At 43.5% G+C, this 18063-nt stretch overlaps 5 protein-coding genes across 5 annotated transcripts; 3 read left to right on the top strand and 2 right to left on the bottom strand.

Moving 5' to 3' along the window:
* Positions 1-28: 28 nt before the first annotated feature.
* On the bottom strand, positions 29-7417 carry LOC108095178 (resistance to inhibitors of cholinesterase protein 3). The gene is given in 12 exon segments (XM_017196145.2): positions 29-781; positions 846-995; positions 1311-1403; positions 1470-1616; positions 2859-3082; positions 3634-3760; positions 3816-3956; positions 4705-4859; positions 5186-5305; positions 5573-5722; positions 5725-5991; positions 7282-7417. Coding segments are annotated over 11 exon segments (1485 nt in total). The 5' UTR covers positions 5768-5991; positions 7282-7417; the 3' UTR covers positions 29-646.
* A 237-nt stretch (positions 7418-7654) lies between these two features.
* Positions 7655-9426, top strand: LOC108095181 (E3 ubiquitin-protein ligase RMND5A). Its single transcript, XM_017196166.2, has one exon. It carries the CDS (start codon positions 7877-7879, stop codon positions 9173-9175), a length of 1299 nt encoding a protein of 432 aa, XP_017051655.1. The 5' UTR covers positions 7655-7876; the 3' UTR covers positions 9176-9426.
* A 9-nt stretch (positions 9427-9435) lies between these two features.
* Positions 9436-13105, bottom strand: LOC108095177 (U2 snRNP-associated SURP motif-containing protein). Its single transcript, XM_017196142.2, is given in 13 exon segments — positions 9436-9889; positions 9948-10309; positions 10372-10624; positions 10684-10867; positions 10919-11161; positions 11223-11555; positions 11611-11654; positions 11713-11897; positions 11984-12402; positions 12457-12520; positions 12523-12742; positions 12799-12915; positions 12975-13105. Coding segments are annotated over 13 exon segments (2880 nt in total). The 5' UTR covers positions 13032-13105; the 3' UTR covers positions 9436-9490.
* Positions 13106-13184: 79 nt separating this feature from the next.
* LOC108095239 (transcription factor grauzone) lies at positions 13185-15329 on the top strand. The gene is made up of 5 exons (XM_017196267.1): positions 13185-13393; positions 13472-14232; positions 14288-14497; positions 14557-14932; positions 14991-15329. The coding sequence occupies exons 1-5, from the start codon at positions 13271-13273 to the stop codon at positions 15225-15227; spliced, it is 1707 nt and encodes a 568-aa protein (XP_017051756.1). The 5' UTR covers positions 13185-13270; the 3' UTR covers positions 15228-15329.
* Positions 15330-15592: 263 nt separating this feature from the next.
* LOC108095166 (CDK5RAP3-like protein) lies at positions 15593-18055 on the top strand. Its single transcript, XM_017196124.2, has 4 exons — positions 15593-15677; positions 15749-15923; positions 15978-16823; positions 16884-18055. The coding sequence occupies exons 1-4, from the start codon at positions 15672-15674 to the stop codon at positions 17387-17389; spliced, it is 1533 nt and encodes a 510-aa protein (XP_017051613.1). The 5' UTR covers positions 15593-15671; the 3' UTR covers positions 17390-18055.
* The last annotated feature ends 8 nt before the right edge of the window (positions 18056-18063 follow it).

Consider the following 18063-nt stretch of genomic DNA (forward strand, 5'->3'; position numbering starts at 1 on the left):
AATAAAAAAATATGATTTCAATGACAAGTTCGGTTTTCAATTTATTTATTATACTAGGTTCACAAACGCTGTGGCACTAACTTTAGTTGTTTAATCATAAGTTGCAATCAATCCGTTTTGTTTGAGTAATTTTTTTGCCAAGAGACTACAGGGTTTTAATGCGAAGAGAGCACAATATAATAGACGATGCAGCTTGAAATACATATGCGCTTAGCTTAATGGTAGACTAGTTTTTGCATTGAGTTTCAACTAACAGTATTCACATAAAATCATGCAGTTCACAGAGAACGCAGTTTTCTAATAGAGTTCAAGAGTTTTTTCGACATGCAAGTAGGATAACGTTTGACCGAAATTGAGTAAAGTTTTTAAAGAGCAGAGAGACAGAGGGTGTGTGCTGGTAAGAAGACAAAACTTTGGCGTTTTTTAAATCAAAACAAAGATATCAAAACATACAATATGTATATACAAATAAGATATCAAATTATTGGCAAATCGTCTCGTGTTAATCAGTCATAATGTTCGTCGTTAAACGAAATTAGCAACGAAATTTCACTCGGCCCTTGCAATAGTTTTGTCTGAATCTAGTCAATATCATTGCCAAAATATATAAAGTTCGATCGGTATACGTGAAAGTATACATTTTTGTCTACTGCTCGTCGTGTCCAATTATTTCGATGTCATCAGCCAGGGGGCTTTCCACTGCGGATTTGCCTGCATTTCCATTTTGTTGATTTGCGTCCAAATTAATCAATGACAATGTCATTCTGCTGCTGAGAATGATCTGGAAAAGGTAGATTATATCAGTAAATAAGTGGGTTGTATCTGTCAGAATGATAATTTCTTACGGCTGGTTCCTCGGCTGATCCATTAAGCTCCGAGTCGTAGACCTCTTCGCGTTTGATTTGGGAGTCAGCCACCAAAATCTGAGACTCGTGGGCCAAAGCGCCTTCCAAGTAAATGGACTGCGGCTCTGGCAAATTTTCTTCCAATTTGGACTGAAATTAGAAAAGGATTGAGTATATTTTTTTAACTTAATATTTGGGAAAGCTTGAACACATATGCGTTGGGGTTAGCTTTCTCAAAATTTGCTCTTGGTAACATAATATTTTACATATTTTTTTTTTTAGGACCTCATTGTTTTTTATTTATGATACACAGTGTTATTGGAATGGAATCAGGAAATGTTATACCACGTCTTTGGGAGTAGTGTGTTAGCAAAATTATTAGTGAGAGAAGATAACTTGAACTTCGTGGTAAGACTTTTAGTTTAAAACTGGCAACAGATAGGGTGGTGCTCCAGTGGCACTTACATGTTCGCTTGGCGATCGGAAAACAGGCGTTGGAGGGCGTCCTTTCCACTTTTGGCCGCCCTCGCAACTGGCTGTTAACTCCATGCCCAGTACCTGCATTTGATTATTTACGTCAACAGATCTACGAAATCAGGATGCAATATACGATTAAAATCCTACCGTTAGTTCCCGCTCAGCGCTCAGATCCCGGCGTTTCCTGCCTCCCTTCGGCGATGTCTCCTGTTCCGGTTTTTGTTCGGTGTTTGCATGTCCGTTGGAAATATTCTGCTTGTCTAGTTGCTCTCTCGTTTTTTCGTTGTCGTTTTTCTGGGGAAACGCACACAGAATGGTTAGAAAGGACTCTCCAAGTCAGCAGAACTACTAACTCAGATCTAAGCAATTTTACAGCCTCAAACGTAAGAAAAATAAACTCAATTACTTCAATTCGTTGTGGTTAGGTGAAACGCAACAAAACTCAATTAGTCGAAGGATCTTGGTTAATAAACAAAAAGATTAAGTACCCGGATACACGAGTGTATCCTGGAGTTATGTTCAAGGATTGCCGTGCCGGACCCTTTGACGGTCTCTAACCTTATTCGAATCAGTTTCAGTATCGCTCGTCGCCCTCTGCTTGTCTTGGCCATTTAATTGCTCGTCGGCCGCGTCTATCAAACCTTGAATGGCTGTAACAACTAAGCCAACACAAAATATCGGGTTTCCAATTTTACAAATTCATTTTTTTTTTTTGAGTGTTTTTTTTTTTTTGGTACACACACATTGGTGGGAAACATGAAAAACGTAGAAACGACAGAGAGTGAATATTTATATAGTAGATTCTGTAGCTTAAACAATGGAATGTGATTGGCGACTATCTTAGTTGGCAATGTGATGTTTCGGTCTAGAGAAAGTGTTCGAATAGATTTCGATAAAGACTTGATTGAATCGTAAAATATGTCCCCATCATACGAGTTTAGTTGAGAGTACTCAGATGCATACACATTTAGAGAGGATTCGTTAGTGGGTGAAAAGATATGGTAATATATCGCATGCCGACAGCAGACAAGCAGGTTAAAGAACAGAGACAGAATCGGAGGAGAGCTCCGACTTCCATGCACTTGTTAGAAGTTTAGAGAGAGAGTGATAGCAGACAGGATGTACAAGAGTCGGGGTTTTCGGGGACGGGGTGAAAGAAACCATTCCAGGATTCAGCTATCCACTAGAAACCAAAACAGAAACGATCTATTTTTGTTTGTACTTAGTTGTAAGCTGAGTTGTTGGTCTGATTTTGGTCTGTTTAACTGACTGATTCTATGTGACTGACTGAATGATGGTTATATTTGTCTTAGAAGTTTGGCTGCCGCTTGAGAAACTTCATGGCAATCATCTTGAAAATGAGAACACAAAAAAGGATAAAACATTAATAAATGGCAGCTGGATCGGTGAACGATGGCCAACTAAAGACACTACGATGATGGTCTAAATGTATCTGAATCGGTTGCATTAGCTGTATCTGGTTTCGGATATCTGGTTTATCTGGATCTGAATGTCCGTTTCGATGGCGATGCTAACCTTTGCCTCATACTGATCGGTGTTCATTTCGGCCACCAGTTGGGCCATCGCCCGCTCCGTGCTCTCGAGCTTCTGGCGCAGCTTCTCGATCTCCATCAGCTGCTCGGCCTCCTTCATCTGCTGGTGGTTCTTCAGCGAGGTGGACAGGCTGCTGGCCACCTCGGTGGCCGACAGACTGGCGTTGTACAGATCCTTTTCGGTGTCCTTGGCGGCGACAGCGGCTCCTATAAAATTGTCGTACGATTTGGCTTGAGTTTCGATATTAAGGGGCCGACAAGAGTCTAACGCAAAAACTAACATATTTACACGGAAAGGAGTGGCAACAAATAATATTCATTTATACATATATATGTGAAGGGGCATGGAGGCGTGATTGCTTCGGGGTTAGTAAATATACATAGATATAGAGTACACAACATCTATAATAAGTACATCTAAGTAAATGAATAAACACATAGTCGCTAGGATACTAAACCAAATGAGGAGGACATATTTCAAAACTCAAAACGCCTTCGTCGAGGTCTAGAAACTCAAGATACGAACGGAACTCTATGATCATCGTAACCATCTGGCTTACTTGTCTGATGCTCTCGCCAGCCTTATATCGTAGGATGATTTTTTTTGTTTTCGATTGGAGTGCGTGGGCAAAGCAGAAGAGTACCAAATTAGTTTTTCGGTTAGGATTGACTAGTGATTGCAATGGCTAATGTGTGTGTGTGTAGAACTACGGTATTAATTATCCGGAGAAAGGGATCCGGAACATCCTGGCACTTACCCAATTTACTTCCTGCCAAATCTTCCACTTGACTGTGGTTCTGTTGGCCGAAAACTTCCTGCCGGAAGGAAGCATTTCCAGGTGCTGGTCCATAGGGCTCATTGGGAACTTGTTTCTTGAACATTATCTACAAGAAAAGGGGTTACCTTTAAGCCTAATTATGATCAAAGAATCGGGGTCACCTTCATTAGAGTGTAGCCGAAAAACACGACGATTCCGATCGTGTAAAGCGGCATCAGGAATCCCATGCTACTGCCCCGCTGCTGTGGCTGGTGCAGTGCACCTGCTCCCATGGGTGGACGCATTCCGGGAATGGGACCGGGCTGAAATAGTATTAGATTAATCATCATCAAGTTGGTTATTGGATTTTTTTATTACAGAAATATCAAAACTAAAGCGCAATATTTTTATCAACAATTATGAATGATTTTATAAATATGTTTAAGTATGTTTAAAATTGGAAGGAATTGAAAAATCTAGAAAAAAATACCGGTGATCAGCTTTATTGTTAAAATTGGCGTTTTCTTTAGTAAGCTTTATTGAAATGCTTCTGATAAATTCAGTTTCAAAACAAATGAAAAGCTTGAATAGAGACAACAAGCATTTAATTGGCAATCAAAGTTGTACTTTTATGTTTTTCCCCTGTAATCAAAAAATCGCGTATCCGCCCCGATGTATTTTGACATAAACAGCGTACAGCTGATTTGTTCTCTTTGGTCATTTTACCCATCAGTTTTCTATAGACAAGAGCAAAATGGAACTGGCGCGTTGAATTTGGCACAAGTTCAATATGTAGAAGCACATTTTGCCGTTCTCCCACTCATCCTTTACAGATTCTTTTTGTGTTTTCTTTAGCGCTGTCTTTTGCCTTCAATTTGCGTGCAGTGTCATAAAAACAAAACCCGAATCCAAATAAAATAAACGTTTCGGTCTATTTATAAAAGACTTCCAACGCGGCGAGCGCAGATATGTCTCATCACAATCAGTGCGACCACAGCCGCCGAAAATGTATAATTGTAGTATTTATCATCCGGAGAATAATGCAAATCGTATGGTTTTAGCGCAACTCACCCGTCCCTCCACGATCCGCGGAGGCGGATTACTGGGTGAACTTTTCCGCTCCACGATCGGAACAGTGGGCGTAGCTGGAATGGCCCTGCCCCTCTCCCTCATGGCCTGATAAATGGATTCCGGATGCAGGTGGGCTGGACGCTCCTGGCGCAGACCTGACAAATACGAAGGATTAACTTTTGACCGATGTACTTCTTTACAAGTTTCACCATTAAAAACCATATTGGGTAAAAAGAGGTAAAAGCACGAAATAAAAATATTGCAAAAAAACATAAATGTATAAGGTAAAAAAATAAAAATTAAATAAATAATGTAATTAAAATAAATTAAAGTTATTAATTTAATATTATTATTATTTATGTGCAACACGTAATATAATGTAGTTCATTAGTAAATGGTTTACCGTTATAGGCATTTTTTAAGCGAAATTAATAGTTAGTAAATTAAAAAAAGTAACAAATAAAGACCACTCGCCACGTACTTATTTCACCCGTATAAACATTGATTTGCTTGCGATACAAATGCGGGCCAAAGGGTTCGACAGTGTCCTTCTTCGAGACATTCATGAACTGCTCCCTGTCAAGCACGACGTCACAACATCCTACAACATCGACAGCCCACAGCACAACAACACCCATAAAGGAAAATAAAAGATAAATAATAAAAAAAAATTGACAAATAAATTAAACATCAAACTAAATAAAAATAGTGATCTTTTCAAACAACAAAAATTGAACATTGATCATGGAGGAAATACAGAAAATTAGATTTCCTTGTTGTTAATCTATAAAATAAGTTTATAAATTATAAGGATGAACTTTTTGGAGTCGCTACAACAGAGCTTTTACTTTAAGATCTGAAGACTCACCTCCGGGTGCAGCTCGTGGATCCTTGAAGTTTTGCTTGGGCGGCGGAACTCCTCCGAACATCATCGGATGGAAGACCTTAGGCCACAGAATGGCGATGCATCCGATCACCGTGACAATGATCAGAGCAGTTTTCTTGGGGGTCATCCCTCCTCGGCGACCGGAGGTCGTTGCTTCGATGTGGCTGTTGCAGGCATTTTGTGATCGGTTTAGCTCTCGGTTTAGTGGGCTTCCGTTTCGTATGGCTATTGTTGGTATTTAAAGCTAGGTGTTAAGGCAATCGTCCTTATATATTCCTGATCGATTTGGTTCGTTATTAGCTCTCGGCGAGCTGTTGACTATGCGATGTGTTTCCAGTTTTTGGTTAACTTTGACATTGGCTCATGTTGGCTGGTTGGTTTCTGTACGTTTAAAGCATTATCTGAAAGATACGTAAATGCATTATGTGGTTGGTTACACGCTTCAGTTAACCGATTCTTTTTTTGGAGTTTGGTTCACATCACTGGCCACGAGCCACAGCGCAAAATGCTGTATACGTTTTAATATTGTTGAGGGAAAACAAAAAAGTTTATTACATAAATAGCGGTCCCGATCTTTTTTATTTTTAGCTCGCGCAATTCGCTCTTTTCGGTACGTCTAATAATTCTTTATAATTTTCACTTTTCCTAGCACACAAATCACAGGGGCTCTTCACAATTAACGACCGCATAAATAATATCGAAGGCTTTTCCAAAATAACGTTTTAATTTCGATTTGGACAGGGCTTCCTGGACCTGAAAACTGGACAGAGCGAGTGCTTACGCAAAGTTCGAATGTTGTTCCCGAACTGGCCAGGCAAATTTTTGAAACTATTAGCAAATTTTCGGCAGATCACACATCTGAAGACCCGACGCGACGAAACCCATTCGGGTGCGCTCTTCCTCATCATAATCGTCGTCGGACATTATTTTCCTTTATTTTTGATGAGACAAGTGATTTGCAGCTTGGGCCTGCACCGGGATTTCCGAGAGTTGTCCGCCAAACATTCATACAGCGGTTGTCAAAACTTAATCATTTTCGGATTACACACTAGGTACCGATTTTGTTTTTTTTTTAATTATTCCCAATAATTTAACAAACTTTTTTACAAAGTTGTAGTTGCAAAATTGTTATGTTTAGGTGTATCACAAAAATCTATTTTTTTAAATTATCTTTTTTTTGATTACCTGACCAATTAAAAAGAAATTACAAGCAAATACTTAACAGAAAAAAAGAGCTTTCACTTATTTCTACAATGTTGGCCTCCGCTGTATGCATGCGAATTTTTCATGTTTTGATATTTTCTTTTTAGCAGCTTCTTCTCTCTTGTTATCATACACACATACACACATTAGCAAGTATTATGAGTTTTCCCGACAATTTCCTTTTCGCTTTCGAAAGCACTGATTGGCAAGCGTTGAAAGTAAAATTGTTAAGCCGTTTACTGCTGTTATTTTCACTTAAGTCTTTTATTTTAGCACCTGGGTTTTAATTTGGCTTTGCTTGGCCCTTTTTTCTTTTTCATGCTTTGAGTGCTTTTAATTTTGAAGGCGCAGCATTGTGAGTTCAATGTCGTTTGACTTAAGACTCATCACTTATTTTTAAAATATGAATTTCAACCGTGAAGAGTTCGCACACTTTATCCTTGGCATTCTTCTCAAGTTCTAAGTTAGCTTTCTTGTTTTATATTTACCAGTTTTATATGTTGATTTGTTGGTTTATTCAATATTCGTTTTCTTATCTAATTACGGCTAATTTCAAACTGTTTGTTTGTCGTTATAAATTTCTCTGCCAGAAAGCAGCAGCAATAATAATTGATTTTTCAGCCTGGCAGTCGATATCTCGATGCTTGTGCTATCGATATTTTTTAGTCGTTGATTAAGTTTTTCCACCATGCATCTGTATCCAAAAAATCAAATACAATTAAAAGTATTTAATGGGAATCGAAGTTTTTTATGCCAACTAAATGTTTTTTTATAACTTATACGGCTAACAGTACTCAACTCAGCTGGTAGTGGAAACTATACATTTTATTACACTGCAGTAATGAGAATTTTTCCTTGCTCCGAAGTAGGGTCACACTTGAGCCCAATCTACTGTTTTCATCTCCTTTGTGAAAAGTTAAGATTTTTAAAAACGCACTTACCGCTGGGCCTTCGAATACCACCGTGACTTTGAATATTCCTAGTCGAACGGAGACTTCGAGTTGAATAAGTATAAAATCGAGAGTTACTGCGTGCCTGGCCTGGCTGGTTTCGAGGTTTTCTCCCACGAAACTGGAGCTAACAATGGACAACGAGTCGTGGGCCTGTTCGTCGGTGGAGAAGGACCTGACCCGAGTCGTCAGTAAGCTGGAGCAGCTGCACGAGAATGCGTCGGCCGACATTGGGGACATAGCAACACAGATGTCCGAGCTGGTCGAGGTCCTCAGCAGAGCGGAGCAACTGGTGACCACATTGAACTCGAGCACTCAGGTTTCCCAGGATGATCCCATGGGCGATGGGGTGAGCATGCAGGTGGAGACAGAGCCAACGGCCCCACAGCGGCTGAACGAGCGACAGGTGGAAAGCATCCGGAAGGCCATCAGCAGGTGTAACGAACGGGTGCAAAAGCTCTCCACAGAGCATCGTGATCTGCACGGATCCATCTCAAAAATAGGCAAGGCCATTGACCGCAACTTCAGCGCCGATTTCACATCCACCATGCGCGTGGATGTTCTGCAGGACGAGGAGAACCTAATGCTGCTCAACAAAGCTATTGCTAAGCACTACTGCCGCCAAGGAATGGATGATGTAGCCCGCACTTTGATCCGCGAGTGCAAGATGCCGGCGGAGCATGCCCAGGATGTGTTCGACTCGGAGCGAGAGTTTGCCGACATTTATGGCATGTGGGTGAAGATTCAAAAGCGGGATCTTACCGATGCCCTCAAGTGGGCAAAAATGTACTCGCAGCAGCTTAGTGACCGCCACTCGCTAATAGAATTCCGGCTGCATCGCATGCGTTTCATGCAGCTGGTCTCCTACGGCATGGACTCACAGCGCGAGGCCATTTGCTATGCCCGGCTGAACTTCAAGAAGTTTGCCGTGCGCTACGAGCATGAAATTGCCAATCTGATGGCCAGCTTCATCTATCTCCCTAGTGGCCTGGAGAACTCACCCTACAAACACTTTCTGGGTCAGGAGATGTGGACCGAGTTGTCGTTCATATTCCTCAAGGACGCCTGCCAACTACTTGGCATCAGCAAGAACTCAGCCCTCTCCGTCGTAGTCAACGCCGGCTGCACGGCCCTGCCCGCCCTGCTCAACATCAAGCAGGTAATGCAGTCGCGCCAGGTGCTGGGCATGTGGAATGGCTGCGACGAGCTGCCGATCGAGATCGACCTGCAGCCCGAATTCCGCTTCCACTCAATATTTGCCTGCCCCATCCTGCGCCAGCAGACCTCCGAGGACAACCCGCCCAAAAAGCTGACTTGCGGTCATGTCATCTCAAATGATGCGCTGCACAAGCTCAGCAATGGCCACATACTGAAGTGCCCCTACTGCCCCGTGGAGCAGAATGCCGAGGAGGCTGTCCGCATCTACTTTTAAGCCACATCAATGTATTCACCCTATGATTATCACCGTCTGTTTGGCTAGAGGCTCAGGCAGTTCGAGGACTGGTGTTGGTTGGCCGGCTTTCCTTAACAAAATCGCAAACATTTTAAAATAGCTGCTTAGATTCATGTTTAGACAAATTCGCAGGGCGGAATCGAACTTCCTGGGCCGTGTGTTGTGCGTGTGTCCCACATCCTAACCGGCAAATTAGAATTAATATATATATACTGTGTATTTAAAGCAAACGAGATATGTGTTTTTATGTAGACTCCATGTTTAATGAAATATGAATCGTCCAAAGTGGGTTTTCTAGTGCCTATGCTTGTGTTTGTGCTTATCGCTCCGGTGTCGCCCAGGAGATGACTCCTCTCTCCGAGAAGACCGTGAGCTGAAGGATGTTGGAGAACTGCGTGAGCGAGATGAACTGGCTGCAGGGCTATCATATCGGGAGCTGCGAGAAGATCGCTCCCCATATCGCTTTGGTGATCCCGACGGACTACGCGTTCGATTGCGTTTCGAGGATTTCGAGGAGCGGGAATTATCCGGCGAGTAGTCCCGACGTTTGGTTTCTGCTGTGGCGTGAGGCGAATGCGATCGCTTCTGAGCACTGCTGCTAAATTGGGCTCCACTCTCACTAACTTTGGAGCTCCTTGATTTACTGTGCATGTAACTTAGCGGCGAATCCACAACAGAATCAGATCTTGAGTCCTAATAATAATAAATTCAATTATTAAATTAAGATATACCATTCATAATAAAAACGTGCCTGTTTTAGCAAACGCTTGCGGAAGTATTCCACCTGTTCAGCAACAGTCCAGCCTGGTTCCAGGCGCCTTTTTCCAGACTCCAGCTCGTCCTGATATTGAATTGCTTTTAATTCAATATCCCTTAGCTTCTGGCGATTTTCCTCGGTGAACTTTTGGGAGTTGTCGTCGTCGCTATCGTCGTCCGAGCTGAAAAACTTTGGAGGATCTGGTGGATCGAGCGTATCCCATTTGCTGGTAGTAATCGCCTGCGCTTCTACTTGCTGAGGGTCAACTGTCTCCCACTTGGAGGGTATGAAACCGGGCATTTTAGGAGCAGATTTATTTTCTTTTTCGAGCGGAACACCATCAAGATCCTCATCTACTGAAATTTTAAATATTTAGCATTATTAATGGGATCCTTTTAATAAGGAATCAGATGCTTACAAGGTACGCCATCGATTTCATCAAGGTATTCATCTCTCTTGGGCGTATCACGTTTCGGAGTAACAGCATCTGCATCAGGCAATGCCCGCTTCAATGCGCTTTTGAGCAAAGCAGCTCCATCAAGTGGCACTCCGTCTAGATCTTCGTCGTCTTTCTCCTCTCCGGAAAGCGGTGCACCGTCGATATCTTCATCTAGTGCATCCTCAGAGCGCGTTTCCTCACCTTGAGGTGGAGAACCGACCGGCATGACGTACTGAAAACAAGTTTCCTTTATAATACATGAACAATGTGTAATGCTAATCAATGACTTACCGGTTTGCCTAAAAATTTCGCTGTCAACTGAGCCAAAAACTCTTTTGGGTAGATAGTCCAATCCTCCCAGGTGCGAATCACATTGCAGACTCTGGATTTGAAGCCCTCCGCTTTCAATCGGCTCTCAATGTTTTGATAGTAATTATGCAGATTTTCAAAGATATCCAACAACTGCTTCTCCACACTAAAATAGAAAAGTTTTCAAGTATAAACCTCTTTTCATTTTTTAACTTACGATTTTCGAAAGAAGGAAGCATTAGCCACCTTAACCGTGCAGTTGTGCAATATATCTGAGATCAGATACAGTCTAGCAATCTTTTTCGAGGCCAGTGTATTTATGTTGGACAGAGACTCGGCGATGCACTCGCAAATTTCATCAGCTGCATCTGCATGCTCTATACAGAAAATCATGGCGTCCCCAATGCGAGATCGTTCTGGAGTAAGTTGCCTAATTAGATCCTCAAGACGATCTCGTTGCCTGTAATTAGTAGAAAAATTAACATAAATACTCCCAGAATCATTTTCTTTGCTGTACACACGCATTTGACAATGCTCCCTTGTTTACAACAGGAGCGTCCGGATCCACGACGAGCTCATCTGGCATGCCTTGCGTATAAAAGTTAGCAATCGGAGGCCGCCAGACCGGACCGTTCTTGAACATACGAAACTCGTCCTCCCTCCACTCATTGGGGGTGTCTCCCTGCAGCAGGGAAAACAGCTTCCACCTATAATAGATGTGTGCTGGGCTCTCGTTATCAAACAGGAAAGAAAACAAAGGATTCTCCATTTCGCGAATCATGATCAGAGCTTCAAACATCGGTCCTTCGCGGATGACAAACTCTATCATCCGATGGATAACATTAAGCACAGCTCTGTAAAACAATTAGGTTAGATATTTATGTTTGGGGGTTTATTTGCAATTCGTACTTCTCTGTTGGAATATGAACTTTAACGACGCATTTGGCCAATATCTGAAAAGGGAATATTTTGAGCTATAATCCTTTAGGATAAAAACGATTTGTCACTTACGCGCTCCATGTTTTCCTTGTCCTCTTCCTTGTCGAACTCCTTGTAGTTTTTCTTCGGCAAAACGTCTGCCTCGCTTGGTGGCGGTTGGGCATTAAAGGGCAATCCCGATGGAGGAGGAGGAAGGGTCATTTCCAGCAACGCTTGCGGGGCAAAAATAGGCGTGTTCATTATTGGTACCGTCTTTCCTGTAAGAAAAAAACATACATATGTACAATAAGATAAGTCCAATTGCGGGTTTTAAAAGTTCTCTAATGGAGATCATATAACTTACCCCATCCTAGTCGCATTTCGTACCCCATGATGTAGCGTCCATTGAGCGTCCTCAGCGCCCTTTCAGCATCTTTTCTGCTCATGTAAGCGACGAAGCCGCAATTGCGACCCCTTTGCTTTTCCTCCTCAGAGCGGGGCCACATAATCTTGATACTGGCCAATGGTCCGTATCGCCCAAAGATTTCCATAAGCTGCTGCTCGGATATTTTCGGATTTAGGTTACCGAGGTAAAGGTTGGTCGTATTTGGATCGCCGGTATCAAAGGATCCCGATTCCTTGGAACTGTTGGAAGCCTGGGAGTTGGTGGAGGCACTGCTGCTCGCCGCTGGAGCACTTGCTGCCGCCGGTTGCTGAACTGGTTGGGAATGGCTTACAGCTAGGTGCTTGTATTTGTGGCGCTCCTCGCGTTCTTCTTGGATTCTGTAAGAGTATTATGATTAAATGTTGGTACGTAGGGCTATGGACAGGGCTTACTGTCTCAGCTCCTCTTTGAACAGCTCCAAGTTGCTTTTCTTCTTCTCCTGGTTTTTCTTTTTAGAGGGCCTGACTCCTTTTTAAGATCCGAGGCTAGGGTTTTAGCATATTCCTCGACCTTGTCGGTGGAGCTCTTTTCCAGAAGCTTGGATACGGGTTTGTAGAGTTTTCCCTTCTCCGATTTATCCTCTCTCCTCGATCCAGCATCATATGTGCCGGCTTTGACCCAAACTTTGGAGGAGGGTGTGGGTGCTTCTTGGAAGGTTTCCACAAACTCTTTGAAGGCCTGAAAGTGAAAAGTGTTTTTTATCGTATCGGAAAAGTTTATTATTAGTCACTTACATGTGCTGCTGCTGCTGCATCTTCTTTTTTCTTCTGGTCCTCAATCTCCTTTTTTGACAATTGCCGCTTTGAGAACGTACCCACGGTAAAAGCCTCCAACTTCTTTTCACTAATTCGCTGAAGACAAAATCGAAAAGTGGATACATTTTTCAGCCAAAGACTCAGGAGACCCTTACCTTCAAGCTGGCCGACGGCGCAGCCGGTTCTTTCGACTTATTTCCTGGTTTACTCATTTTTTCCAGGACAATTTCATTATATGCAGATACACTTCGAGGGTCAGTAGGACCATAACATGTTACCCCTGGGATATCGGACAAGCAGTGCATATAGTAAGCAGTAACAGACCCAGCAGTGTGACCAAGCCAGTCCAATTAGTACGCCCGTTGGACAGAAATATCGGAAGACCGAAGTCTCATCGCCAGCGCTATGTAAATTCCAACTTTTTATTTTAATTATTTGAAATAAATGCAAAATGGATATCTGCCGCCTGTGCTTGCGCGGCGTGAGCGGCGCCCAGATGTGTCTACAGATCTTCGATGTGGACTCGGCGGAGAACAAGGTGGCGGAGGTGCTGCGCCAGCATTTCTGGTTCGAGGTAAGCGCTCTCCTGCCCCTCACCCACTTTCAATCTAAATTCAGCAATTTCACGGGATGCCCCAATCCGATTTTGAAGGTCCTGCCCAACGACGAGATATCCAAGGTCATCTGCAACGTCTGCTGGACGCAGGTGTCGGAGTTCCACCAGTTCTACGTGTCCATACAGGAGGCCCAGGTGATATACGCCACCACTTCCAAGTTCAAGCAAGATCCGGAGATGGTGAACACATCCTGGCCGGAGGAGGTGCTCATGCCGGCCGATGTCCTCGCGGTGGACAACGATGTCAGTGCCCAGCTAAATGTGAACCCCCTGGACGAGCTGGACTTGAGTCAGCCAATGTCCCCGGAAGACACCAAGGTGGGCATCAAAACCGAACGCCAGTCACCCGAACTGGACTTTACCTTCGAAGACACAAACAACGATCATGACGAGGATTACGAGGACGATGAGGAAGAGGAGGACCCCGACGACTTGATTGTGACCCGAAGTGGGCGGAAGCGCAAACGGGAGGTGGCCAAGCCTGCCAAGACGAAAAGAGCTGTGGGCAGAAAGGGCAAAGAGAAGATTGTGACAAAGCGGGGACCGCCCAAAAGGATATTTAAGATGGAACGCCTGCCGCCGTTCTGCAAGGAGGATGAGGAACTGATAAAGCGCTACATAGTCATGGGCTGCGAGCTGTGCATATTCCTGGCCGAGGATTTTGACGGCATACGCGAGCACTTTAAGGAGAAGCATCCGGAGGAGCGTCCCTACATCAAGTGTTGCGGCCGCAAGCTCAACAAGCGCTGCCTCATCCAGGAGCATGCGAGGAGGCACGAAAATCCCGAATATATCAAGTGTGTAACTAAATTCATTGACATGTTTTCTTATTAATAATGTCTTCGTCGACAGATGCAAGGACTGCGGTAAGGTGTTCGCCAATTCCAGCGTTCTGCGTGCTCACTGGCTGGTCCACCACGTGCCCGACGAGGAGTGCGACTTTCAGTGCGAGGATTGTGGAAAACGCTTCTCCCGGCGCAATCTGCTGGAGCTGCACAAGGGCTCTCATGTGCCCGTTAACGAGCGCAAGTTTATCTGCCCGCAGTGCCCCAAACACAACGCGTATGTACTTGTTAAGTTACTGACTATTATTCTTCCATGTTATTCACTCCTTTCTACAGTTTTGCCACGGAGTACCACATGCAGGTCCACATCAGCATGCAGCACCGCAAGGCGGCAAACATTTGCCATGTCTGCGGCAAGAAGATAAAGGACAAGGCCGTCTTCGAAAAGCACGTTCGCCTGCATTTCGAGGAGAGCGGACCACGCATCAAGTGTCCACGACCCGATTGCGAAAGCTGGCTGAAAGACGAGGACAATCTCAAGCAGCATTTGAGGCGCCACAACGACGAGGGCAAACTGTTCATTTGCACGGAATGTGGCAAGAGCTGCAAGAACTCCCGGGCGCTGATCGGTCACAAGCGCTACTCCCACTCGAATGTGATCTACACCTGCGAACAGTGCGGCAAAACCTTCAAGAAGGACATTAGCCTTAAGGTGGATAGATCCCTTTTTGCTAAATATTGTAGTGTTTTTCAAAACACTTCTTTTTCAGGAGCACATGGCCCAGCACACTGGCGAACCACTCTACAAGTGTCCCTTCTGTCCCCGCACGTTCAACTCTAACGCCAACATGCACTCCCACAAGAAGAAAATGCATCCGGTCGAGTGGGACATCTGGCGCAAAACGAAGACGGGAAGCTCCCAAAAGGTCCTGCCAAGCGCCCAAGTGGCTCAGATGTTCAGGGACGACGCCGATGCCGCAGCTATTGCCAATGACTACACAGCTTAGGCCCAGGAACGCTTAGGGATAGCGCTCCGCGAAAGAATCGCTTAGTTTTTGATTTACCTTTGTTTCAAAACAAAAAATATATATAATAGGAATTATTTGAAACACTGTTCTTTTAAAAGGGTGGTGTTGTTATACAATGGTTTTTTCAGGTAATTTCTGTCTCTATAAAAATGATAGTTCAATTAGGTTTTCCCTTTCAAGTTCGTTTAAGATATTAATAGCGCGTCATTGAAAAACTAATAATCCAATTTCTTGTAACTCGAATTTTTGGAAATTAAAGTTACCAAAAAGTATGCAAGGCAAATGCTTACAACTTTGAAAGGTGCCAACCCTAAACAAGCAATTTCTAACATTTTCACAGTCCGGCAGCCTTTCCAAGTTAACTGATTAAAGCTGGTCACACTGAGGGTAAAACCAAAACAGCCTGCGTGGACAAACAAAAAAATGAACGTAAGCTTTATCCATTTAAAAAACCCTCCACAAGGCTTTCCACTCCATCATTACGATTTACCCTGTTACAGGAGTCCGAGATCCCTATTGACATTCACACGCTGAAGCTCCAGGACTGGCTTATTAGTCGCAGAATTGTTCCTAAAAATGTTCAGCAAGAGATTAGAGAAATCCACAAGAAGATTAGTAATGCCTTGCAGGACATGCCGTCCAACGAGCAGCTAATTAAGCTACTATCCAGGACAAGTAGGTTTATAGTTTCCCAAAGATGTGCCAGCTAAACTATTCTCTTCCTTGCAGATATCAATTACTACCATGTGAAGGAGATTATTGAGATCCTGAAGCAGACGGAGAAGGATACGAAAAGCGTTTTCGGAACCTACGGCAGTCAGCGCATGAAGGACTGGCAGGAAATCAGTCGCCTGTACGAGAAGAATGCCATATACTTGGCCGAAACAGCGCAGATCTTCGTGCGAAATGTTAACTACGAGATTCCTGGAGTGCGCAAGCAAATGGCCAAGTTGGAACAGCAAACGGACGAGAGCCAAAAGCGTGCTCATGACCTGAATAAACCCGAGAGTCAGCTCCTGGCTGAGCACGCCGCCCTGCTGGAGCAATTGGGCGTCAAGGGGGAGAACCTGCATGCAGAGTTCGTGGATGTTCTGGCTGGTCTGCCTGATCTGTATGCTAAATCCCTGACCGACATCGGCAAGATTCAGCCGGGCATCGATCTGTACGCCGAAGTCAGTGGCCACAAGCAAGCCCTGCCTATCCTGAGCCACCTGGTCGAGTTCGGAAACACCACTGTGTATCAGTACATCCACAAGGAAGCTCCTCTGGCTGTCGAAGAGCCACCCATCCGGCTCAACCTTAGCGAGGATCTCATCGCCAACAAGGATGACAACGCTCCCCTGGAGATTGACTTCGGAACAGACGACAATGGAGGAACTTCGTCGACCGTTTCGGCGGAGATAATCGATTACGGTGACTTTGGCAGTGGGGACTTGCAGGAAAACGACGGTGGCAATATTGATTGGGGCATCGAAAGTGCTCCCACCGATGCGGTTGAGATCAACTTTGACATTCCCGTCGAGGAGTATGGAATTGTGGTGGAGGGCACTGGCATGGATGGTGGCACTGCCAAGGGTAAGCACTATATCACTATATTTCAATTTCCACACTAATATAACACTTGATTTAAACCAGGCGATCAGGCTTACACTTTACTGGACTCTCCCAACTATCGCGATCGTTTCCTTGACGAAATTTATGAATTGGAGTCATTCCTGCGCCTGCGGCTCTACGAGCTCAAGCAGCTGGAGTCCTCGAGCGACATTATGTTCTCCCTTATGGACAACATTGCCACTCACGATGCGGAGAGCATCAGAAAGATTCTTAGCTCGGTGGAGAAAATTATACAGCAGACTTCCGACGAGCAGACGCGGCATCTCTTCCAGCTGAAGCACTCCCCGAAATATGCCAATCTGCTGGCAACGAAGCTGCAGCAGATGAAGAAAGCCGTTGAGAAGTTGCGATCCACGCGAGAAACACTGAAAAAGCGCGCCATTGAGCTAAGGGAGCAGCGGCAGCAGATCAATCCCGTCCTGGAGGAACTGATTGCCCAGACCCGCACTTTGCAGTCGCACATCGAGAAGGACATTTCCAAGCGGTACAAGAATCGGGTGGTTAATTTGATGGGAGGCGTTAACTAATGTAATTAGGTGTTTGTTAAATAAACTGAACAATCGGACAAGATATACTCCCTTTGTTCAAAGAAAAAATTGATGATTTTTTTAACAAAAAATTATTTTAAAGAAAAACGATGGTTTTTAAATTTTTTAAAAGAAGTTTATTTTTATTTTGCTATTTTTATTAAATATACAAATTTTATTTATATTGTGTTCATTTTTTTAATTGCCATTTGCTTCTTTTTTTGTATCCAGAATACAAACCTAATTTTAGTGAAGTTTGTTGTTGGTTTCATTTTTTTGTTGCTTTCGTTTTGTTCATAAAAGTATGCTTACACATTTAACGTTTTAAACTTTTACTTAAATTTAAAATTCTTAAGCTGCTGAATTTTAATAATGTGTAAAACAAGAACAACGCTGTGATTAACTTAAATGTTTTGGGCCTGTCTTGAATTTAAGGAAATTCATCGAAAAAATTTATTAATTCGGAAATAGAATGGGGGGAGCTTCAAAAAATTCGGAAATGCTATAAAGTAGCTATACAAGGTTTGGGTGTAAAAAGCCACAAAGTGTTTGGGGTATACATTGGGATATCAACTAGACTTAGGCACTAATCTAACAAAAGTGTGGCTGGCGGTAGTCAGCAGAAAGGCTTTATAAGTATAATCAATTCGTTAACTAAATAGAAAATAACAAGC

Source organism: Drosophila ficusphila, unplaced genomic scaffold (genome assembly GCF_018152265.1).
Source record: "Drosophila ficusphila isolate 14025-0441.05 unplaced genomic scaffold, ASM1815226v1 contig_414, whole genome shotgun sequence".
Taxonomy (NCBI): domain Eukaryota; kingdom Metazoa; phylum Arthropoda; class Insecta; order Diptera; family Drosophilidae; genus Drosophila; species Drosophila ficusphila.

Coding starts and splice junctions, on each gene's coding strand:
- LOC108095181 (XM_017196166.2), top strand. CDS start 7,877: ATGGACAACGAGTCGTGGGCCTGTTCGTCGGTGGAGAAGGACCTGACC.
- LOC108095239 (XM_017196267.1), top strand. CDS start 13,271: ATGGATATCTGCCGCCTGTGCTTGCGCGGCGTGAGCGGCGCCCAGATG. Junction 13,394..13,471: donor GCCAGCATTTCTGGTTCGAG/GTAAGCGCTCTC, acceptor CCGATTTTGAAG/GTCCTGCCCAACGACGAGAT. Junction 14,498..14,556: donor CAGTGCCCCAAACACAACGC/GTATGTACTTGT, acceptor TCCTTTCTACAG/TTTTGCCACGGAGTACCACA.
- LOC108095166 (XM_017196124.2), top strand. Junction 15,924..15,977: donor TAAGCTACTATCCAGGACAA/GTAGGTTTATAG, acceptor TCTTCCTTGCAG/ATATCAATTACTACCATGTG. Junction 16,824..16,883: donor GGATGGTGGCACTGCCAAGG/GTAAGCACTATA, acceptor GATTTAAACCAG/GCGATCAGGCTTACACTTTA.